Here is a 22,645-nt window from a genome sequence, read left to right on the forward strand (position 1 = left end):
TTAAAAGTTTAGAAGATGAAATCATGCAAGCTGTCCAGATTATTTCTAAATCTGATCCAGTGTCAATGACGAATGATGTAAAAGTTTTTCTTGTTCCTAGGGGGACGCCTCCCCCACGCCTTTGAGGTCGATCACCCCTATATATATTGAATGAAGTGGAGCGCGACAGCGCTTCATGATCACTGATATCGGGGTGGAGCCATGTTTCGGTGAATACGATAATGTCAGAATAGCTATCTTCACGAAAAGATGTGACAAGAGTGCGCTTTGATAGAATACTTTGTATTTTAGCAAATGAAATAGACAAAAATGAGGAGACGACAGCTGATTTAGGCTTGTGATGGTTGGGAAAACCGCATCTGGATAGTGGCTACCGATCTAAAGGGATGACAGCGATAAAGTGATGTCGCATATGTATGTTTGTGAATCCATGCACAGCTTGCCTACTGATAGCTTGAATTTCTTATCATGCATTTTTGCGAATTCAATCAGCTTTGACCTGGCCTTCTGTGTTGCAAGTGAAAAATCCTCACAAATGGCAAACGTCGTTCCTTTCAATTTATACAAGTTCAAACATTTTCAATAATAGAAATTTTTGCTTCCTGACATCAAAAATCCAATCTGATTACTTTTATTCAACTTTCAATACTTTGCTGACTACGAACAGGTCCCTGATAAGATAAGACAAACAGCCAAAACATGCACAGATCCTTAAAATAACACAACCTGAGTAAAACTTGGAACAGACTAGCAGCCACTGGAACACTTCCTTTCACATTTGCTAACTGAACACAAGGTCTACGTAAAAGCTTTTCACTGTTATGACTTGACAGATTCAGAGGGTAGCCCACTCTGATGTGCTCAAGCACCTCACATTGATGAGCAGCACATTTCCACTCCCTATCTTGTGCATATGCTTTTCGATCATGTGCCTATACTGAATAGTTTCTGGGTACTGGTCAGTAGTGCCATCAGGGAGGGTAGTCGGCACTGAAGGATAGCCTTTTCCCCCTTCAGATTCTTTACTTGACGGCCTTCTGACAGTAGCTGCCCACATTATCGCTTGAACCACGATGGAGCTTCCTTAATTTCAACAAGCTGGCAGTAAGCCCTCTATGGCTTCCCAAAACTCCTGGGAATACATTTAGTAATTAGCACCTAAATGGCATCCCCTCCATAGCAGCTCAAGTACGCTTTTGTCTAGCGTTGGCATGACAGCCCACAATGGTGAAAGTACCTGCTTGTTTTAACAGCAGAACCATTAAAACAACTCGTGTAGTTCTTTGCAGCCAGACAAGTTTCCCAACGGCTTGTGGTAGCTGGGAAAAAATGCTATGTCACGTGCAGAGAGCATTTCTTTGGCAATCAATGCCCTCCAATCACTTCATTTGAAATTTACTTGTGAAGAAACTTTTGTTACACTCCATGCTCTTCTCGTTTATGAAAACGTATTAGGCTCAGCGAGAGATACCACTGCTACAAGCGTGTTGCCATCACTTTTACTAGGACGTGCTACCACCATGATGTGAATCTCACAGTCATTTAATTAAATTGCATCGAATCCTATTTTTCGCAGGCAATACCATTAATGACCCACCGAGCAGCAAAAACGCGTTTCACTAAATTTCATGGCAAAACATCGAAGCAGCCTATTTGAAGCAGTTTGAAGCAATACTATGTTTTAAAGCAGGATGGAAAAGAGAAAGCAGTTTGGAGCAGAATGGAGCAGAATGGAGTAAATGGAGCAGTACTTCCATCCCTGCTGTGTTTATTGAACTAGAATTATTGTTTAACAATAACTTGTTGTTCCGTTCTGAACTACGAGCTAATTTTGCAGCAGCCAGGTGAACTGGGCAATAAACATCTTGTGCTAAAAATTTATCCGCATCAATTTCAATAATTTTGGTTAAGTAAACTCTCCTTTGTGTTTGTTAGGCAATGGGGTGCAAATTATGCTTCTAGCACTTGTGGTTCCCAAGAAAACTAGTCATTAACTGCAAAAATTCACATCCTTGGATAACTGGCTTTGAAGTAAAGACTTTATTACCAAACTACACTCAACAAATAACTGCTGATATATGATTTCAACAGCCACCTGCTACATATTCATCTCAACAATTGCAGAGATGAGCGTTGATCCGGGGTGTTTCCCCTCCTTAAATACAAATACAGTAGAATCTCGGTGATACGAACTCGGCTGATACGAGATTCGGTGTGATACGAATTCATAAAATTCCCCGGCCGAATTGCATTGCGTTCAGTGGGCAAAAAATCGGATGTTCCGAACACTTTTTCTTTTTGCTACGGGTGATACGAACTTCGATATCACGACCGGTCGAGGCCCACGCACACACTCAAAGCGAGAAAAGCGTGCGCAGCAGCGCAGCACTGATAGCACGGATCACGCACACACGCACGAAAGAAAAAAAAAATAGAGCGGGGAAAAAATCGGCTTGGCAACCCGCGGCAGCAGCGAAGTTGGCGAAGAAGGCGGCAATATCTTGCCCCCCCCCCCCCCCCCCCTCCCGCTCTCTCTCTTTCTCTCCCCTCCCCCGCATTTTGTTTTTTTTATCTCGTTGTTGCTTTCTGCTATTGGTGTGCGCACGGCCTTGCGGCCCTCTCCACATTTCTCCGCCGCCCCGCAGGCCACGCTCTTCCGCTTTCCGGAGTCTTCGCTGCAGCGGCAACATGTTGCTACACGTTGCTTCGTTTTCTCGTTTGTTGAGGCTGACACCGCGTTGATAGCGCGCCGTTTTGTGATCATCTCGGCAACGCGAAAAGGTACATCATACTGCAATGTCACGGAAGAGAAAGGCGCTGACCTTTAAAGACAAATTGGAAATTTTAAATAAGGTGGACAAAGAGCCCAAGAAAAGGCGCACTGACATGGCCAAGGAGCTAGGCCTGCAGCTGTCAACGTTGTCAACGTTCGTTGGTCAGCGCGACCAAATTATGCAGAATGTGCAGCACTTCGCGATGAATGCTAAAGAAGCCAAAACTGCCCACCATGTGAAGTTGGAAGAGGTTCTTCTAACGTGGTTCAGAGAGGTCACGGCGGCCGGCGTCAACATCGACGGAAAAGTGCTTCGTGAGAAGGCAGCGGACATCGCACTCACACTTGGAATTGGCTACTTTCAGGCCTCCGGTGGATGGATTCACCGGTTCAAGGTGCGTCATAATCTTTCCTACAAGACCGTTTGTGGCGAAGGAAAAAAAATCGACGCCTCCGCCGTGGAAGACTGGATGACAACCACACTGCCGTCTTACATAGCGAGATATGAGGCACGTGATGTTTTTAATGTAGATGAAGCAGGGCTGTTTTACAATCTTCAGCTCGAAAAAAGTTTGTGCTTTAAAGGCGATGCCTGCCGGGGCGGACAAAAGAGCAAACAACGTATCACAGTTTTGTTTTGCTGCAACGCCGACGGATCGGAAAAGATGCCGCTGACAGTCATTGGCAAATATCAAAAGCCCCGATGCTTTAAGGCAGCCGGTCGATTGCCCTGCGTCTACAAGGCGAACAAAAAAGCATGGATGACGTCTTCTTTGTTTATGGAATTCGTCACGTACCTCACCCGTAAGATGTCTTGCCCCAACAGAAAAATAGTTTTGCTGCTGGACCAGTGCACCGCCCATCCAAAACAAATGACACTACAGAGTGTTAAGGTGGTGTTCCTGACCCCGAACGCAACCAGTCATTTGCAGCCACTGGATGCTGGGATTATAAGGAATGTTAAGCACCATTTCAAAGCTTTGTTGGTGCGCCGCCTCCTCGCGAAGATTGAAAGGAAGGACGCGAATCTCCAGATCACTCTTCTGGACGCTGTGCATTTTCTTGCAATTGCCTGGGATCGCGTCGTTCCTACGACCATCGCCAATTGTTTCGCGAAGTGTGGGGTTTTCAAATCCGCTGTGGCTACTGCCTCGCAAGTGCCAGACCCGATTCCCATCGATGTCTGGAATCAACTTGACGTCGACTGTTGCGTCGACGATTTCGTCACCGCGGACGACGACCTCGCCACCTGTAGTCTCCGCACGGTTGAAGATATTGCGGAGGAAGCGTCATCACAGCCTGGCATTCCATGCAGTGACGAAGATGACGACGACCAAAGTGTTGATGACCCACCGCCGACGGCAGCAGAAACAATGCACGCCATCGATGTTCTGTGGCGCGCCGTGACCTCCGAGTCTGTGCGGGAGAAGACAGCGGCCCAATTTTGCAGTTTTCAAAACTCTCTGTTATCAGATCTCGCGGAAAAAAAGGAGCAGAAAGATATACGCGATTTCTTTCAACGAAAATAAATATTTCGTACCTGTTGGAAGGCTTGAAAACGGTGATACAAAATTTCGGGTGAAACGAAAATTTTCGTCTCCCTTTGAATTTCGTATCACCAAGATTCTACTGTATGTCCTAAGAACCACCCCCACACAAAAACAAAAATTGAAGACCCTTGTACCGAGATCTTATAGTAGATGATAGCTACCATATAGAAATGGTGCAGTAAGAATTCAACAAAATGATGGTCAGTATAGGGTGATGAGCACAAAATCAATGTTTCCAAAACTCTTCACTTCCTCAGAGTTAGTCATTTCAATATGTGCCACACAAGAGCCTAAGAGTTTAAAAAAAGAAAAGTGTGTTTCGGGTTAATTCCATAGAGCCTAGACTCTCCTAAAACAAAATGCTAGAAAGCTTTTATTTTTTTTTTATTTAAAGGTGAACCCTTAATAATTTCTCTAAACTTGGCTATAAAAACTTTTTTTTTTTTTTTTTTTTTCCAACACAAGAAAGCTACACGCTGCACAGAGTTGTAAAATTGAGCATGTTTGGTCCCCACCCCAGTTTTGAAAATGCCCTTTTTTTGGGGAGCTGAAAAAATTGCAAACATGCAAGAGAGACATTGAATATTGTTCAGGAAAAAGTGAAAATTTCATACAGCGAATTTAAAAATATTCAGCCTACCCTGTGTCTTTAAAGCAAACAATCGGAAATAATTTCATTCCCGTGCTCACAACATTTTAATTTTACCACAACAGACAAATTCATCAGCCAGGCAGACCAGCCGTGCTTCTAACATATTTGAGCTCATGTTAACTAGTTTTTCTTTTAGCTATCTACATGCATCAGTGAGCACACAGTCATTCGTAGAATGTTTCAGATTTCACAACATGTGAAAAACTATAGCCCCACTACATTTATATGTATCAAGTGAAAATGACGATTCATGTCCACGAATGCTGAACTCGGCCATTCCTGCGAATCTTTAAGGGTTATAAGGATAGGGGAGAGTCAGGAGGTATGGAGGAATGAGACATCTGGTGTATCTCTCTAGCAACTAGTTCAAAAACGTTCTACAGTTACTTGCGAGATGGCACTAGCATATCGATAGCATGGCTGTAATGGCAGACGTCTTTGACGGGTGCAAGCTGCAGTGACAAGAAATTGCTGATTCGCCTGTAAAAGTAAGTATCGGCTATCTCAATTACACCTTTCTCATATATAAAGAACTCTGATGTCACTAATACCAATTTTTCTCTAAGAAGGCGCATCAAAGTTCTACCTCGTGCAGTAAAAAGTATAGCTCTAGAAGACAACTTTCACTATTGAGGGTTTCTTTCTTTGGGCGGTATAGCTTGAGAGGAATGGGACAGCTAAGATGAGGGTGGAACGAGACACTGTCCCATTCCTCCCGCCAATAAGATTAGTGTTATGACTAGCGACTCTGCCGCAAGGCTGAGCCGTAATAGCCTCAAAACCAGATATCTTTATTTATTTCACATTTTGAGTTTATAAATATTTGGTGCCATGAAAATGGCTTGAGATAACAGTCAGGCTGTCTAGATAAAAAATCATGTTGGGGCATTTTAGATAGGGACCTAAAGAGGCATTATAAAACAATCATATTAAGCATTTACGAGCTCCGATTACTACTGTACTTTTCTGTGAGCATCCCGGGTAAAGGGCATAAATAGTAGGCTACAGTTACAGTGCTGTTTAACTCTTTCGCTACCGCGCCATAGGCGATCGGGCGCATATGACCGATGTTTTGAAAATGCCGCCAAAAATTCATTCTGGACACACTGCGCCATCTAGGTTGGTTTTATGAAACCCAATGCACAGTTGCAGCTTTTGTTTTTAGTTTACAACGTGAGGGGGCGCCGTGAAAAATAAAACTTTGATCGGGCATAGCAGCGTCATTCGGCGAACATGGCGCCCACCTCAGCGCGCTCCGCTGAGGTGGATATTGCCTGCGTGAACAGTTTTATTCTGTATCAAGCTCATCGAAAGGAGCATGCGGATATCCCAGAACTCGCCCAAAATGCCAAATTTGACCAGCTTCCTTTTAGAGAGCAGCTCATTCAGCAGATTTTTGAGTACGACGAGGTAGAAGAGAGCCACGCCCCCAATCCTCCCATAGAACGAATCCGCCACCAACCGAAAAAAATGGAAAAGAGAAGAAATTGTAAACTCTGTTACCAGAATACGAAAGCGGAAATCAGAACAATAGTTATGTGCAGCACATGTCAAGTGTACCTCTGCTTCACATCCTCACGTGACTGCTTTTCACTGTGGCACAACAGACATGACCACTGACTTGAGCAACCACGGAAAGCACAGTGATTTTTCTGCTGAGTTGAAACTTGCAAATGTGATGACTGAAGCTATGTGCAACAGTTTGTATATTTCAGTTTTTCAATAATCAAGTTCTGGCTTCATGCGGCCACTAATTTGTGTTTTGTTTGAGTTTACTTTTCACATTACTAGCTTGTTCATTGAATAAAATTTCTAGATTCCGGCCACGCACAACTTTCAAGTCTGTTTCATTCAAAAGTATCAACTCATAAGCTACAATTGCATATATTGCAATGTGCGATGCGTTGAGTACTTCTTCTAAAAAAAATTTTTCTTTATATACACCCAAAATCAGCCATTTTTCCGCGGTAGCGAAAGAGTTAATGTATGCTATGAATTAAGCGAAGCCAATTTATTAGGGCTTTGTGAGGGTGCTTGTTTATATTTGCATGCTATTGCTCCATTTGAATTTTCAGGAAGATGCCAAGGGTGTACAAGAAAAAACATCCTAAGAGGGCTCGAGCATTGAACGGTTTGATGTTGGATGCTGTGAAAGTGGAGAAAAAAAAGAAGAGAAGTATAAGGGCCATAGCAGAAGCTCTCAAATTGTCAAAATCATCCCTTGGTCGAGCTGTGAAAAAGTGCAAGGGTTGCAGTGCGAGAGGGCCGAGTATCTTGTTCAGCTCCAACTTGGTCTGCAGTATGGTCCTCACAGAAGATGATGTACTCTTGAAAGAATATTTGCTAAAGGCAAGCATGATGCATTATGGGCTTACAAGAATGCAGGTTCATTCATTGGCATGCCAGTTTGCAACAGCATTAAGTCGCAAGTGCCCAAAGTCATGGGAAATCAACAAGTTAGCTGGAAGAGACTGGTTTTCGGGCTTTATGGACCGTCATCCTGAGCTATCGCTTCGATCGCCTGAAGCGACCAGTCTCGGTTGAGCAATGAGCTTCAACAAGCACAACGTTGATGCCTTCCTTTCAAATCTGAAAGGCGTCTACGACCAACCGACACAAGCTAACTCCAGACCGCATCTATAACTGTGATGAAGCAGGCTTCAAAACTGCCCACAATCTGCCAAAGATCGTCGCAGCACGTGGAGAGAAGCAAATTGGCCAGGTCACATCTGAGGAACGCGGAGAATTGGTGAACGTCTTGTGCACTGTCAATGCCATAGGAAACACTCTGCCACCGGTATTCATTTTTCCACAGGCGAGACTTAAACATTTGTTTCCTGAAGGGCGCCCCAGCCGGAAGTCTTGGATTGGCAAGCAGGTTGGGATGGATGTCCGGCGAACTGTTTTTATTAGCATTACAGCACGTTGTGACATATACAAAGTGCTCGAAGGAAGAATCAATTCTTCTAATCCTTGACAATCATGAAAGTCATGTCAACATCGGCACCATCAACAAAGCCAAAGAAAGTGGCGTCATTCTGCTGACCTTTCCTCCACACTGTAGCCATCGCCTGCAGCCCCTTGATGTATCCGTATATGGACCATTCAAATATTGTTACAACACTGCTTGCAATGACTGGTTTATAATTAACCCAGGGAAGGCAATATCCATCTACGTTGGAGAACTAGTGGGATCCGCCTATGTATCAATGGTAACACAAATGAACATAATCTCGAGGTTCTACAAAACAAGCATTAAGCCTTTCAATAGTGAGCCCTTCACTGTGGACAACTGCATGACGTCGTCCGCCACTGACAGGCCCAAAGCTTCCCCTAGCAGAGAGGTCTCACCACTGCAATACATGAAATGGATGGTTCCAGCCTTCTGGGATACCTTTTGAACTCAGAGACGGACACTAATGCAGCTCGAAATATCCTCAGAGATGTCAATGAAGCTGCATCGACTTGGATTGTTTCTCCCTGTCGCATTGTCCCAAGCGACCTTAGGCACCTAAGGCTGCATCGCGTAACCCAGGGCAAAAAGGAAGGAAGAAAGGTAGCACTAAAGTATTTACAGATACCCTAGAGAAATGTGCAATCAAACACACAACTGCAGAGAGGTTGGCACAGCAGAGTCAGAAAAAAAAGCACCGAAGAAAGCTAAGACTGCCGCCACTACCTGTACAAAAAGAAAACTGCGTCTTCATAAGGACCACAGCGGGTAGAGTCGAGACCATTGACAACTTCGACATCAGTGTCCGTTTCCTTCGAAAGAAAGACGAGAGCTCTCAATGAAGCTGCCAGTACCGAATACTATCGGGGGAACAAAAAAGCGCCTGCAGTCCTGCTTCAAGTTTGATGTGGAACTATCAACTTATAATGTTTCATAAAAAGGTTGTTGCCACAACATTACACACGCCCCATTCCTCCCAAGTGATGTGCCACTCCACCCTATGGGAGGGGTGGAATGGGACGGATGTTGACTATTGTAAACTGTTTTTTTTTTGCACCTAACCCAGAAGTGGTAGAAAATATTGCTTCTCAGAATTTGTACAGTGTGTTCTGATTTATATTGTAAACCATCAAACATCTGTTGATGTTCAAAATAAAAAAATCTAAAAATTTATTTATGAAAAGTGTCCCACTCCTCCAGGCTCTACCCTACATAGTTGAATTAAACTAAAAAATTCAAACAAAAACAAAATGTAAAACTTAAGCGTTATACAGTAGAACCTTGATATCTCACGGGGTCGCAAAAAAAATCGTATCATCCAAACATTCGTATCGACGAAATAAAAGAAAATAAGTATGCAGAAACATGGGAAAGGCAGTTGCACATATGTTTACGTCCGAGAAGGTTTATTACGGTTGCGCGGCCACAGCTCGCCACTCGCGGCGCACACAGCGCGACAGACAATAGCGACATCGGCGGCGAAGCGCGGGCAGCGTGCCTTCGTGGATTTCTCACCGCACGTGCAGCACGACAAGAAATGGTGACATGCCAGCCATGCGGTGCCGCAGACTGCTCGTGTTGCGTACAGCACGACTAGCAGTCGCGAAGTCTACGATGTATGGCCCATGTGCGCCCACCGCGTGCACAGACTACCATATTTATTCGCATACTATAGGTCGACCTTTTTTTTTTTTTTAAATGTTATCCATAATTAGCTATCGACCTATATTCGTGACCAAAGAACCTCAACCTATATTCGTGACCAAAGTGAGCAACGGTAGCGAGACAATGGAGTTCTATGGTCGCGCTCGCTGTTCAAGCAGCGCCGGCTACACTGGTATTATACTTATGTATGTTTGCAGTAAATACACACACAAATAAAAAACAGCGTTGGCAAGTCTAATAAAAACGTTCAGAACTACTTTGAATGCTGCCGACTGCATTCGAGACGGCCATGCCGGCGAGTCGACGATAGAGAAGTGCTGGGTGACCTCGCACCCGCATCGCTCTGCGTGCTCATTTCTGTGGTCTTATCGTGTGGTAGACAGCATATGAAGCAGTCTACATTTAAATAGGTACCAAAGCCAGTTTATAGAGGAGGTCACAGTGGAAGAAGGAGGTCGTGACCAAAACAAACGCTCCGGCATGCATGTCGAAGCAGCAGCTGGCCGCAGCCGCAGTCACGCACAATACAAATATTAAATATGGAACATTTGCGACAATTAAATCCAGCAAAAGTACTAGTGAAATTAATAAGTCGCAACTAAGTTGCTGATTGAAAGAATCTCTGGTATAACCAATTCATAAAGGTGGCGCTGACATCCGACTGATCACTTATACGGCAATGCAATCATCACTACTACACACAACTCACCGATGAGCTCCTTGTTTCGCTGGTCCATGGCAAGATTGCGCAGTGCCGTGGCAACTGCACACACCACCCTGTCCACCTCCATACGGAGGAGCTCCACCAGCACCGGCAGGACTAAGTTGCTGATTGAAAGAATCTCTGGTATAACCAATTCATAAAGGTGGCGCTGACATCCGCTTTCAGGTTGTCTACTTTGCAGGCTTCGTACGGGGCTCGCATACCTCGGAAAGCCTGTCTTTGTGCCTTTGTTGTTTCCCTCTGCTATACCTCTGTGTCGCCATTCTGAGATTGCATTCGCAGTTTTGCTGGTTTTGCTGCTTAAGTGATGATGTCACGTTGACAAAGCTTCACCGCCGATTTCAAGCGAGAAGTGATTCTTTTTGCAGAGAACTCGAACAACTGTGCCGCTCAGCGTGAGTTCGATGAGAATGAAAAGTTGATTAAGGGTTGGCGGAAACAGCGCAATCGACTGTTTGCTTGTAACGGGCGGCGTCGTGCTTTTCGTTGGCCAGCAACTGGGAGATATGAAGCTCTTGAAAAGAAATTGAGTCTTCATGTAGAAGAGGAGCATGCAAAAGGTCTCCAGGTGTCATGCAAGGACATACAAACAAAGGCTCAGCAATTGGCACAGCGAGAGGGGATAGGTCGGTCGACGTTCAAAGCGAGTCGGGGTTGGGTTCAAAAGTTTATGCGGCGCAACGAACTGTCCCTTCGTCGTAGAATGACCATCTGCCAGCGTTTGCCAGCAGAGTACGAGGAACGGCTTACAGAATTTCAGCGCTACGTTCTGAAGCTCCGGCATGAAAAGGATTATGGTCTTGGCCAGATAGGGAACGTCGACCAAACGCCGGTATACTTTGACATGCCCAGCTGTACCACCATAACCACAAAGGGGGCAAAAGATGTGCGCTTGTTGACGACTGGCCACGAGCATACGCGTTTCACTGTCACGCTGTGCTGCACTGCAGATGGCTGGAAGTTGCCGCCATACATCGTGTTTAGCCGAAAGACACTTCCAAAAAATGAGTCGTTCCCGAGAAAAGTGATCATCCGCGCCAATGAAAAGGGATTTATGAACAAAGAAATGGTCAAAGAATGGTTCAAGACTGTCTGTAGGAAGCGACCAGGCGCTGACTTGGGCCTTTCGAATATGCTGGTCTTTTACTTGTTCAGAGGTCACATTTGCCCGGGCGTCAAGGAAGCCCTACAGAAGGCAGGCACGGACCTGGTCATCATACCTGGTGGTATGACATCTCAATTGCAACCGCTGGATGTCGTTGTCAATAAGCCTTTCAAGGACCGCGCCTCGAAATATTACAAGGAGTGGCTAGCGAACGACAGTGCAGCCATGACACCAACGGGACGTCGCAAGAAGGCCTCACTCAGCCAAGTGGCAACATGGGTGAAAGATGCGTGGGAAAACCTTCCAGTGGACATAATCACTGCAGCATTCAAAGAATGCTACATTTCGAATGCGCTCGACGGCAGCGAGGACGACGTCGTTTGGGATGCCGTGGTCACCTGTGAAGCATCCCAAGAGGAAAGCAATTCCGACGATGATGTGGCTTCTTCTGACAGCGACTAGCGAAATTTAGTGGCCACGTTCATTATGAATAAAGGTTTGTCGTGTACGTGTTTCTCGGTCTTTCAAAAAATATGGGTCGTCTTATATTCGAATAATTTTTTTTTATTCCTCGGCGAGCCTAGTGTATAGGGGTCGATCTATATTCGAGTAAACACGGTACTACTCACGGCCGCACATCGCTGCAAACGATATGCGGTCCGCCCATCTCCGCATACTTCTCGTGGCGCGTACAGCATGACTGGAGATGGCGACATGTGGGCCGCGCAGCGCCGCAAACTGCTCCCAGATCACGATCGCGGAGCCAGCAATGTCCGGTCCGTGCGCACTCGCCGCCACCAGCTACGGCGGTTGCAACGTCTGCGGTTTGTGGGCCACACTTCGCTGAAACCTTTTCGCGGCGTGAGCCCGACAAAAAATAGCGACGTCGGCAAGGTGCAGACCACGTGTCACCGCGAACTGCTCGTAATGCATGCATACAGCGCGGCTGGCGATCGCGGAATCAACGCTGTGCGGGGAGTGCATAGTGCTCAAGGTTTCGGTCACAGTTCGCGCATTCGTATCATCCATAGTGGCGCGGGAGAGCGTTCGAACCTTCCGAAATTTTGCACATTGTACACAATGCACTATGGCCGGGGAATTTCGCTAATTCGTATCATCCCGAAATTCGTATCAACCGGATTCGTATCCCCAGGACAATTTGTGACCATTCTTTATCTCCGTGATAGACTTACGAGTTCTTAGGACAAGAGTAAGTTGAAAGCAGTAGAAATGAGAGCCTGAAGCTAGAAATGAGGTCTCGACAGAAGCTCCATAATTAAGCATCTGGGAAGAATAGAAATTTCTTCTGTGCAATCTCGGAGCTCGTCAACAAAATATGAAAAGTTGTGTAGCAAGGCTCAGCACAATACGAGCACTGCAAACATTTCACCGCACTACCAGTAAGTCAAAAAAAAAATTCATGGCAGTTACCACAGCTATGTAACTCGGCATTCTGTGACAGTAGTTTGCAGTGCTGAAACGGCGCCATTGCTACAGGTTTTCCTCCTGAATTTAATCTATGCGCTAACAAAAAGAATCAAAGAAGCAATCAATTAATCTGCACGCCATAATATTTAATCTAAGCATCAGCACATGTAATCCAAATGCCAACTAGAATCATACAAGTGCCAACCAATTTAATCCCCAAAGGCAATGCAATTCAAGTGCCAGCTGCTTTGATCTGAGTGCCAAACGATTGAATCCACATGCTGAAAATAAACACAGCAGTTATTTCGGAGCCCGAACACTGAGAATATAGCAAAGTTGAGACGTTTTTTAAAAAGCATATGAGCCTGAACGACATAACTGCATGTACAATTTCGCTTTCATCACACCGTTGTCAACTTCTGGAACCAAGCAGGATTTGCGGAAAAATGTAAAATGTATTTGCCCCCAATGTTGTGGCATAGTCATGGAGCATATAGCACATCCACTTCAAATGCTGACGGCTACCATTTTAGCTGCAACGAGAGGACACAGTATGGCATACTATATGCTCAGATGTGACTTTTTTGACCAAATAAAGATATAAATTCCCCACTTGAACTAAGAGTTCTACTCTCGTTACTGCCAAGAAGTGGTGAGGCCTACCAAAATATGCCAATATTCTTATACTGATCTCCGACAGTAGACGGTCCGTTAAACATTATCACTATTAAAACATTCACAGCTCTGGTGCCTCAGCTGACTGAGAGCTACATACAGTCTTCAAATATTATTAGCTTCCCAGAAAGCTCTTAAACCTGATATAAATATCCGCAAGGACTTCTGCGGGTCCCGCACATTAGGATCTGAAGTCCTACTATTTGAGAGCCCCTTCAAATTTCCTCTACTGATGCTTCATAGAGTGTGTAATAAATAGTACAAAGAAACCATGGGAACTCAACCTGGGTTTTTTCCTGAATGTATTTTGCTAAGCAGTTGCTGCACTACTCACAATGCAACTCCCGCGTGTCTTCTTTGGAGCAAATTGACCTTTGAAATTTCTTCGGTACATTGTCCAAACAGGGTCATCTCCATAGGTTTCTTTGTAAGCTGCAAACGAAAATGCCTCATGTTAAACAAAAGTTTCATAAGGCATAAGTGCACTGAATGATTGTCCAACTGTTCAGGTGCAGTTATTGCTGCAGCGGGGATAAATAATCAGTTTGTCAAATATAAAGTTTTATTTCACACGCAGCACTGTCCGTAATCAGGAATTTTGCATAATTTGTGATCATGAGTTGGTGCACCTTAAGGGGGGACGCGACCTTTGAAAACCAAAAAATCGCGAAACAATCGATTTTTGGAAGATTATATATTCCGGTAGTATGTCTTATAAACTACCATTTCTGTAATTATCAATGCCCAACTCGCCGTAGAAATACTCAAAATTATTTAACAAGCGGCGGCAGCCGCGGAGCAGCGAGCAAGCGCCGAAAATTCTCAAACTTTGCGCGCGCCATTCCTCTCCCGCCGATCTGAGCGCCGCCATCTTGGTCTTTTTTTGTTTGTGAATTCTTGCGCTCTCTTCTGCCACCCTCGGCGGCGGCGACGGCGGTGCGGTCGAGGCATGGCTTGCTTCCGATTGGGAGCCTCATGGCGGCTTTCAAGTTTCCCACGCTCGAATACAAGGCTGCGATTGGGCAAAGCGCGCGCTCTGCGAGAACGCGGGGGATCCGGCGACTACTGCTGCGGCCGCTGACGCGTCGGTCTCCGCCAGCTACCTCCCCGCGTCGTCTGCTCCGGCTCTTTGCTTGCTGTCGTTGTTGGCCGTCTTTGTACTTTGTGCGTTCTGTTCACCTTTCGCCATTTTTGCGATCGCCGGACTTACGATCTCTCGTCGTGCCCTCTGAACGGTTTCGTGCAACGTGTGACATGCGTTCAGTGCAGACTTGGCTAGCTTTTTTTTTTTTTTTCGTTTCGGCGCTTATGCCGTGGAAGATAACCCGGGAAGTCGCTTGCCGCGTTTGGGCCGCTCCTCGTTCTTCCAGCGAGATGCCGCGAGAGATAAAACCGGAAAACTGCCTGCTCCGTCTGCGCCGCCCACCATGCTAGGGCGAAATGCCGCGGGGTAATCGGGGATGCCGATTGTCGCAGCTTGCAGAGCACAGGATCGACGGATCTCAGCACGTGGAAAGTGGTCCGCGGCACCAAGGCATTCGCTGTAGCTGATCGGCTAGTCGCACAGATGTTCGTTGTAGCCGAGACGGAGCGCCATAGCCTTAATGTATATTTTGACGGTCGCACCGGATTTGTTCGTGATAAGCGAGCGTTCGTCTTAAGTGGGGCCGTTATAAGTGGGCTCGACTGTACCTGAAAAAATTTTTGAGGGCAAGGCAAGCCCATGTATTCAAAATATTATGTCTGGAATTTGTCATAATTAATTTGATTAATCAACATAGGTCTAATTGATAACAAGTCCAGTGCTATGCTATTTTTCAGCAAGAAAATTTAGAAAAAGGGTTTTGTCTTGCCTATCTACCTATCTAGGAATCAGCATGACAAATTGCACAATACCAGTGCCTTTCGCAATTTCTCCAGGCCCGATATAAAGGACCTACTCGAACCAATTTGATATGCTTCTGTAACTTGAGAACTAGCATGCACAATTCTATGAAACTTGGTGGTTTTTCATTTGTTAATGTCATGAGCCTGTCCTGAAAATTTCATCATGATAACTTGAGAAACAAAAAAGTTATTGTTCTCTCAACCTTTGAGAGCCGTTTTCTCAGAATCAATTTTTTGCACGGTGTGGCTACTAGGGAAAGTCATAGCTCAAGAACCACTTATTGGATTTTCATGAGGTTTTTTTTGCTACATACCTAAGTAAATTTCTGAGGGCAAGACAATATGTTTTTTTTTTTTTTCAAAATATTTTATGAGTAATTACGAGGCAGTCAATTAAAATATCGTTAAGTCAGGTGTAAATTTTAACACTAAATTTGGGGCTATACTAAAAGTTTTCAAAGAGGAAATTTGGAAAAAGGGAATTGTCTTGCCCTGGGGAAACTATCCAGGAATGACCATAACAAATGTCACACTGCTAGCACATTTTGCAAATTCTCCAGGCCCGCCCCTAGGGACCTATGTAAACTATCTTGATATACTCTTCTAACTTGAGAATCGATAAGCCCAGCTCCATGAAACTTAGTAGTTCTTCAAATGTGTGTACTATGAGCGTACCCTGAAAATTTCATTCAAATATCTCAAGAATGAAAAAAGTTGGTGTTCAAGGGTAGCCTCCCCATTTAAAGAGACAGAGAAAGGGGATCCAGTGCCTATCGAACTGTTGCATTGTGTTTAGGAAATACCACTAAGCATGCATGCTAAGTACATGTCTTTAGAAGCAGGGACGCCAGAAAAACATAGAAGCAACTTGTTTTCCAACCCCCCCCCCCCCTTACGAAAATATACTTTCGGCATCACTGTAAAAAAGCCAAAAAAAATTTGCTGTGGTTTAGCTTGTGGAGGTTAAACCTGGAGTTATGCGAGAGCTATCTGCATGGCCACGCTTAGGTTCGTTTCTTGGCTGTAGGGTACCAAAATGGCAGTATTCAAATGACTATGTGCTGAACACCAACACAACATAAATGTCAGATTGAATCTGACAACTAACAAGTTGATATTAACTCTATGAAAACGCAAATAAACTTATTGTGACACCACCGTATGATGCAACCATCTTTTTCAATATTTTGCAGCGCCCGAAAACTAGCAAATCATGGCCACTGTAGAGGCACAGCAGCAGCCCAGCAGTCCCCAGGGAAATGGCTGCACAACGGCGCGCCAGTCGACAGAAAGTGGCCACGCGACAACAAATCAGTGCAGCGCAGTTGCACAAACGCAACTAACCCTAAACAAATTGACTTGCTCATGCGACACGTTGGCTTTCTTCTTCTGCAGAATACATTTTCCAGCATAACCCGCTTCGAGTAGTAGCTGTCGCCTTTTGAAGTTTTCAACGTAATAAGAAAGGGAAAAATATGAATGTTTTGGAGTTCCAGGAATCCATTTGAAACTGCAGCAGGTCTGCCTATTCTCCATTCCACTGCCTGCTGTGCAACTCGTCTGCTAGGCTGTCCCCCAGTGAGCGCAAAAGCAGTCATGCGGTTGCTCTTCATGACAACTGATGGTAATGGCACCTGATCGATGCAGGGCGCTCATACAACAGTGGAGAGAGCGCAGAGGAAGAAAAGCTGCAGTCTCCTTCCAGGATGGGCAAGCAGCGCTGGCAAACCAACGAAAGCACTTCACTGCTGACCTCACGAGTACTACAGATATCCGAGCAGGCAATCAGGATGAAGGCTTAGCACCGTGGCTCACCATGAGGCACAAAAGTGGAAATTTTCAAATAAGCCTTGCAAATTTCCAGTTTGCTTCTAAAGTCTTATATGCAGCTTTAATGCTGAGTGTTCTGTATTCTGCATTAATGCATGTGTTTGATAGCCCTCTTTCTGAAATGCCTGTAAGGGACCCTTTAAGTTAGTTTACATGCATGCTTGTCTGTATGCACTGAGAAGGGAATTACAGAATGAGACCTACTACACAAGCACTGAAAGACAAAGACAAGGAAAGACAAGCTGAACAACGCCAAAAACACTGGCCTGGCTTGACTTCCACCCTCGTATTTTGATGCTAGTACAGTGTCTCAGCATGTTTACGGTACCAGTTAGTCCAGCTGCGTGCACAAAATATATAACAGTTTGATAGAGTTTAAATGCAATAAATGCTGCCGCTCAAAGGTGAAATGAAAAAGGAGGAGAAGGAGGTACAAACCTTTGCTTTCCAGATACTCAATACTTAATTCTGGAGGGTGAAGAACCACTTTCTTGACATTTAGTTTGCCATCACCATCACTTTCTTCACTGCCTTCAGCAACGCTCTTTGCTTCCACCTCTTCTTCCTCTTTGCAAAAACTGCAAGCTGATGTGGACAGCTTCTTGCAGCCCTACGCAAGCAAACATAAGAAACAATATGTAATCAGCTCCACAAGGTACCCGAAGCAGCTCTTATTTCTTATTCCTGAATGCCACTAAAAGTGAATACCAACTAGCCCAAAGAAATTAAAAAAGAAAAAAAGATGGTACAAAGGCCTGCAGCTCGTTTCATTTCCAAGAAATACCAACCAAATCATTTTCCCATCTAGTGAATGAACTTCCATGGTTGGAAGTTTGAAGAAAATGTGTAAGGATGAAATTTTTACACGGGTGCTCCCAACAAACTTGTATGCAAAACCCTATGCACCTTCGGTCCCAGACATTGTCAAGTTCGAAGCCTGCTCCAGTATTTGACGAATACAAATATGGCTGGATAATATTTTTAGTATTATTTTGCAAGGATTGCAAGGGAGTGGCTATTACGTGAAAATTACTCTGTCACCTTATTGATTATATGAATATGATTTTTTCTTCAAGTGGCAATTCCTAAAACCCACCTGTTCTGATTGATTGAATTCTTCAATTTCTCTGGATTCGTTTAGTGATTACCTTGTTAAATAGGAACACTTAACTGAAGTTTACACCAGTAGAAATGTCTATGTGTATTTCCCATGTCTTAGTTTCTTTGCTTTCAAGCACACAGAAGCAATATTCGGTTGCTTAAAGAAAGACAAATTAGACAAATTTCATATTACCTTTAATGCTGTTTCACCTTAAAGCTATATATATATATATATATATATATATGCACCTTCAGTTATAGTTGAATAAATGATGCCAATAAAAGCCTAGGCCCAATGAGAGACCTACCACTTGTGCAACAGGGTTTCCAAAAATGCTGAGCTGTGTGTTCAAACAAAAGTGCCCAGCTTTTTGTCTCATCATATCCATTGCAAGTGGGACTGCTGTATGTATACATAGTCAGTTTCCATTTAGCACTCCTCCATTCACTGCACTTTCTTCCATTCGCTCAAAGTTCAAATTATTAAAATCTTCTATGTACACCCTTATTAGGCACTTTCCCAGCCAGTAATTATTTATGTATATCCACATGCAAATACAGCTTAAGCAAAAATCCTTGCAAATCACATGAATGGCACCTGCCCTTGAGCAAGAAAAAAGTTTCCCTTGCTGCTTCGACATGTACTAAGCTGTTTTGTTGATAGAGCAATTTAGCTCTAACAACAAAACAGCTTAGTACATGTCAACATACATTTTATTAATACTTTTACGTATTAAAGCAAGTGTATTTGACCCACTGCACTAGATGTATTCAAGATCTTTAAAGGAGTGCAGACACCCAATTTCAGTTGCATTTTTCTTGTTAATGACATTTAAGCCACTCCTGTATACAGATCACCTTGTAGTTTTTACCTAAAACCGTTAAATTTATAATTGATTTTTTTTTTTATCACCTGTTTCGGTTTCAACAGCCAAGCGATAGCTGTGAACACAAAGTCAAGGCTAGGGTCACATGAAAGACAAAAAAAAAAAAAAAAGAAGCAAGATACAATTGCTGCTTGCTTCTCCACTTGCTGCAATTTCTGTTCTTGAGGCTGGCTGGCTTTAGTGTCGTAGCAGATTTTTAAAATAACAGGGAAATGATTAATTCATTTTTTCACCCTGACATGACCTAGGCTTGACTTCATCACAGTCATCACTTTGTTGTTGAAACCGAAACAGGTGAGAAAAGAAATTCGATTACAAATTATTTAGCTGTCAGAGCCAATTATCATGTGGTAATGCGTACCCAGTAATGTCTTATGTATCAAAATAACAAATCAAACATGAGCCCTAAAATTGTGTCTACACTCTTTTAAGCAGGCTTCAAGCAGTTTTAAAGGAAAAAAATTCAAGGATATGTAGGAACTTTCCAGGCCCTGACATAGTAATTTCAAGGACTTTATGACGCTGTGTGCAGTACTGTCGACAGAAAACAATGCCATCGACAAGATGAACCTCGATTTTTATTAGCAAGAAAAAAAAAAAAAAAAGCACATGCCGCCTTGAAACCCACTCTTGACAGAAGCCAAGTCAGCGAAGCCAAGTAGCGCAGACGAATTTTTTCTTTAATAGCTGCTGTTGACATGACTTATTACTGTAATAATGTTATGGTTGAAATGTAAATGACTACCGTACAATGTAGACAAAAAATGACACGTCGCTGGTAGGACCCAAGCCTACGGCTTCCAAATTTCGTGTCCGGCACTCTGCTTTCTTGGGTATTTATGTTGCCTGTAACCGGTCTAGGTGCAATGTAGCCAGATGTCGAGCCAAAGCCATTAAGCATATTTGAGCATAAAGTCCAAGCACAAGTACTTCAAGGCCTGTATTTTCAAGGCCTTGAAAATGGGGTTTTAAAAACCAAGTGTTTTCAAATGTTTCAAGAACCACTATGAACCCTGCCTTTGAGTCTAAGTATGATGCAGGTCAAAAGCAATCTGGAAAGATAAAATGCTACTAAAATTTGAAATTCCTGAAAAACTGTACGCTAATCATTGTTCTGAGCTGTAAACTGTAAAATTGGATCCGTTGCAGTAGACAGTAAAATCATGTGGGTCAAAGTCGGCACATCTTGCAAAGAACAAATTTTGTCTGTTTTAGTTTCCGGACTTGCACAACATAGAAGAATAAAAATAAAGCACCAATGATGCTCATTAAAAAATCCATCCATGTTCAATTGCTTTTTGGTCATTAACTTGTTTGAAAAAGTTTGAACCGGAACTGAATGTAGCTATAAAGCTGAACCCAAAAGGATGTGAACATGAAACCTGAACCCAAAAAAATTGAAGTCTGACCCTCCGCTCATAAAAGCATCAGGGGAAGTAGAGCTATGTTCCTTTGGTCTATTAAGAGCTACCCTTTGAGTTAATGCTGCTATATTTTAGAACAAAATGGTAACTGGATTGGAAAACATTTATTATCGGCTTAGCGCATTAGTGGGGACTTTGCTTGCCAGATGGCCATCAGTGTAGATTAGCAGCAGCCTCTTGGGCTCTGGTCACCACCTTGAAGCCCAAGTATACTTGGGCTTCCAGGTCGGAGCTGAGCAGTCCCAGATGTGATCGTGATTTAGGATGATGAGATTTGGAAGAGATTTGATTTGGATTTGTCTTTAAAGTACCTCCAAGCATTTATTCTGCAGTAAAAAATAAAAAACTAAAGGTTCAATGTGGCTAAACCCGGAAAAACATGCGAATGTACTATTTTGCCGTAGTTTATCTTGGCAGATGATAGATGTATACAACGTCGCTGTCCTAAGGACCATAATCATTAATGTATGCTGACCAAGTTGCCACATGTGGCGTAGATATAAATCTCCACTATAACCGCACTGTACGAACGTGCTTGCATGACCTAGGAGTAGCATGTCTAGCATGGAATCCAAGGGTTCTTCCTAGAAGGATGGATTCAAATCTCACCATCCCATATTAATAATGAAGCCCGAGTATACACTCTAGACTTCAGCCATTTAATGACGCAACGAATCAGTGAGCCGGTTAAGTCGTGTGAAGTAGTGTTTTTGCATCAAAATAACACAAACCCCAAGCACGAGCTTATATCAGCACTAGCAGTAGCTTCGGGAACACAACAGCAAGATGGAGACATCTTTACAGCAGTAATCATCACACAATTGCACTGCAATGGCATTACTTTTTCAGTCAATTGAATCATGTTGTGGCTATTAATGAAAGCACATTTACAATTCATCATGCAAAAAAGAAAGGTGAATGTGTTCAACACTGTAACCCTGCTCACTCTCGTTAAACACTAAAACTGTAGTGATGCTTTTAGTGCGAAAGTACTACCTCATGAGGTCTAACAGTCTCATCATTCCCTGAACTGCAACGGGTGCTGCCAACTTCAGAGGTTTCACCACTCACATGGCATGGTGAGATGGAATCCAGCCTTCCAGGACCCTAATAGAGTTGAACGTTGAGCTAGTTGGTCACACATCTTGGAAGAAGGCAGCAGAGCAGGCAACAGAACAGAACGTAAAGTGAAGGAAGAAGATGTGCGTGTTCTGATCAATATATTGTCAGTGCAGCGCTGTCCTTGTGTCTGTGTGTGCTTCTTCTGTTCTGTTGTCTGCTCTGCTGCTTTCTTCCAAGATGGGTACCAGAACCCTTGGATTCAGAGTTAGACATGCTACCCTTAGGCCATGCGGCCACAATTTTACAGTTTGGTTGAATCAAATTTTGTATCTATGTCACTCACGGCAACTTGGACAGCATACACCACGATCCCCTTCACGAGCATGCTTTTGGCAGTTGGCACGGTCGGGCAAAAGAAGGTCTGTGTGTGTGTGTGTAACTCTGGCATTTTCTCCTCCCCTCGAATTTTATTGAAATTTTCATGGTATGTTCTTCGCAGTTTTCTGGCACTTTATGCCAAATTTCACAGCAGTTCAACATTTTGTTGCTACACAAATTAATTTTAAGATGTCCAATTTCAAAGCCTCAATCCAGAAGATTTTTAAGCGCAACATTGGGCGTGTGACATCACTGGATGAACGGTCGGCTATATTCAACCTGCATTTTCTGCAGGAGTAAAATCAGGGGGCTTGCTTTTGGTAATTTCATACAAATAGTAGCCCCAGCCATCACTTACGGTCATCAGTTTAACCACAACTTTTGCAGCTGCATCCATGACGTTATCCGTTTGCATGTTGCGACTACATATGCTGGCTGAAACCACTTTTCGATTTCCTGATTTCTGCTCTTTCAAAATAATTTGCTCTACATGGTAATTTAATAAATGGTTTTCTATGTAAATTTAATTGTGCAAATGGTAAATGTGATGC

The 22,645-nt window shown here is 43.7% G+C and overlaps 1 protein-coding gene and 2 pseudogenes across 3 annotated transcripts in view; 2 read left to right on the forward strand and 1 right to left on the reverse strand.

Moving 5' to 3' along the window:
• Positions 1-22,645, reverse strand: part of mRpS18B (mitochondrial ribosomal protein S18B) — a 61,561-nt gene that overhangs the window by 35,909 nt on the left and 3,007 nt on the right. For all 3 annotated transcript variants that reach the window (XM_084588132.1, XM_084588130.1, XM_084588131.1), the window contains 2 exons: positions 17,681-17,852; positions 13,860-13,957 (listed from right to left, as the gene is read on the reverse strand). In XM_084588132.1, the coding sequence (XP_084444258.1) occupies positions 13,860-13,957; positions 17,681-17,852 (270 nt within the window). The remainder of the gene's footprint in view (positions 1-13,859; positions 13,958-17,680; positions 17,853-22,645) is intronic.
• LOC146202379 (uncharacterized) lies at positions 7,011-7,799 on the forward strand (annotated as a pseudogene).
• Positions 7,863-8,770, forward strand: LOC146202380 (uncharacterized; annotated as a pseudogene).

The sequence above is a fragment of the Amblyomma maculatum genome, chromosome 1 (genome assembly GCF_055883805.1).
Source record: "Amblyomma maculatum isolate TAMU_Amacu chromosome 1, ASM5588380v1, whole genome shotgun sequence".
Classification (NCBI taxonomy): Eukaryota; Metazoa; Arthropoda; class Arachnida; order Ixodida; family Ixodidae; genus Amblyomma; species Amblyomma maculatum.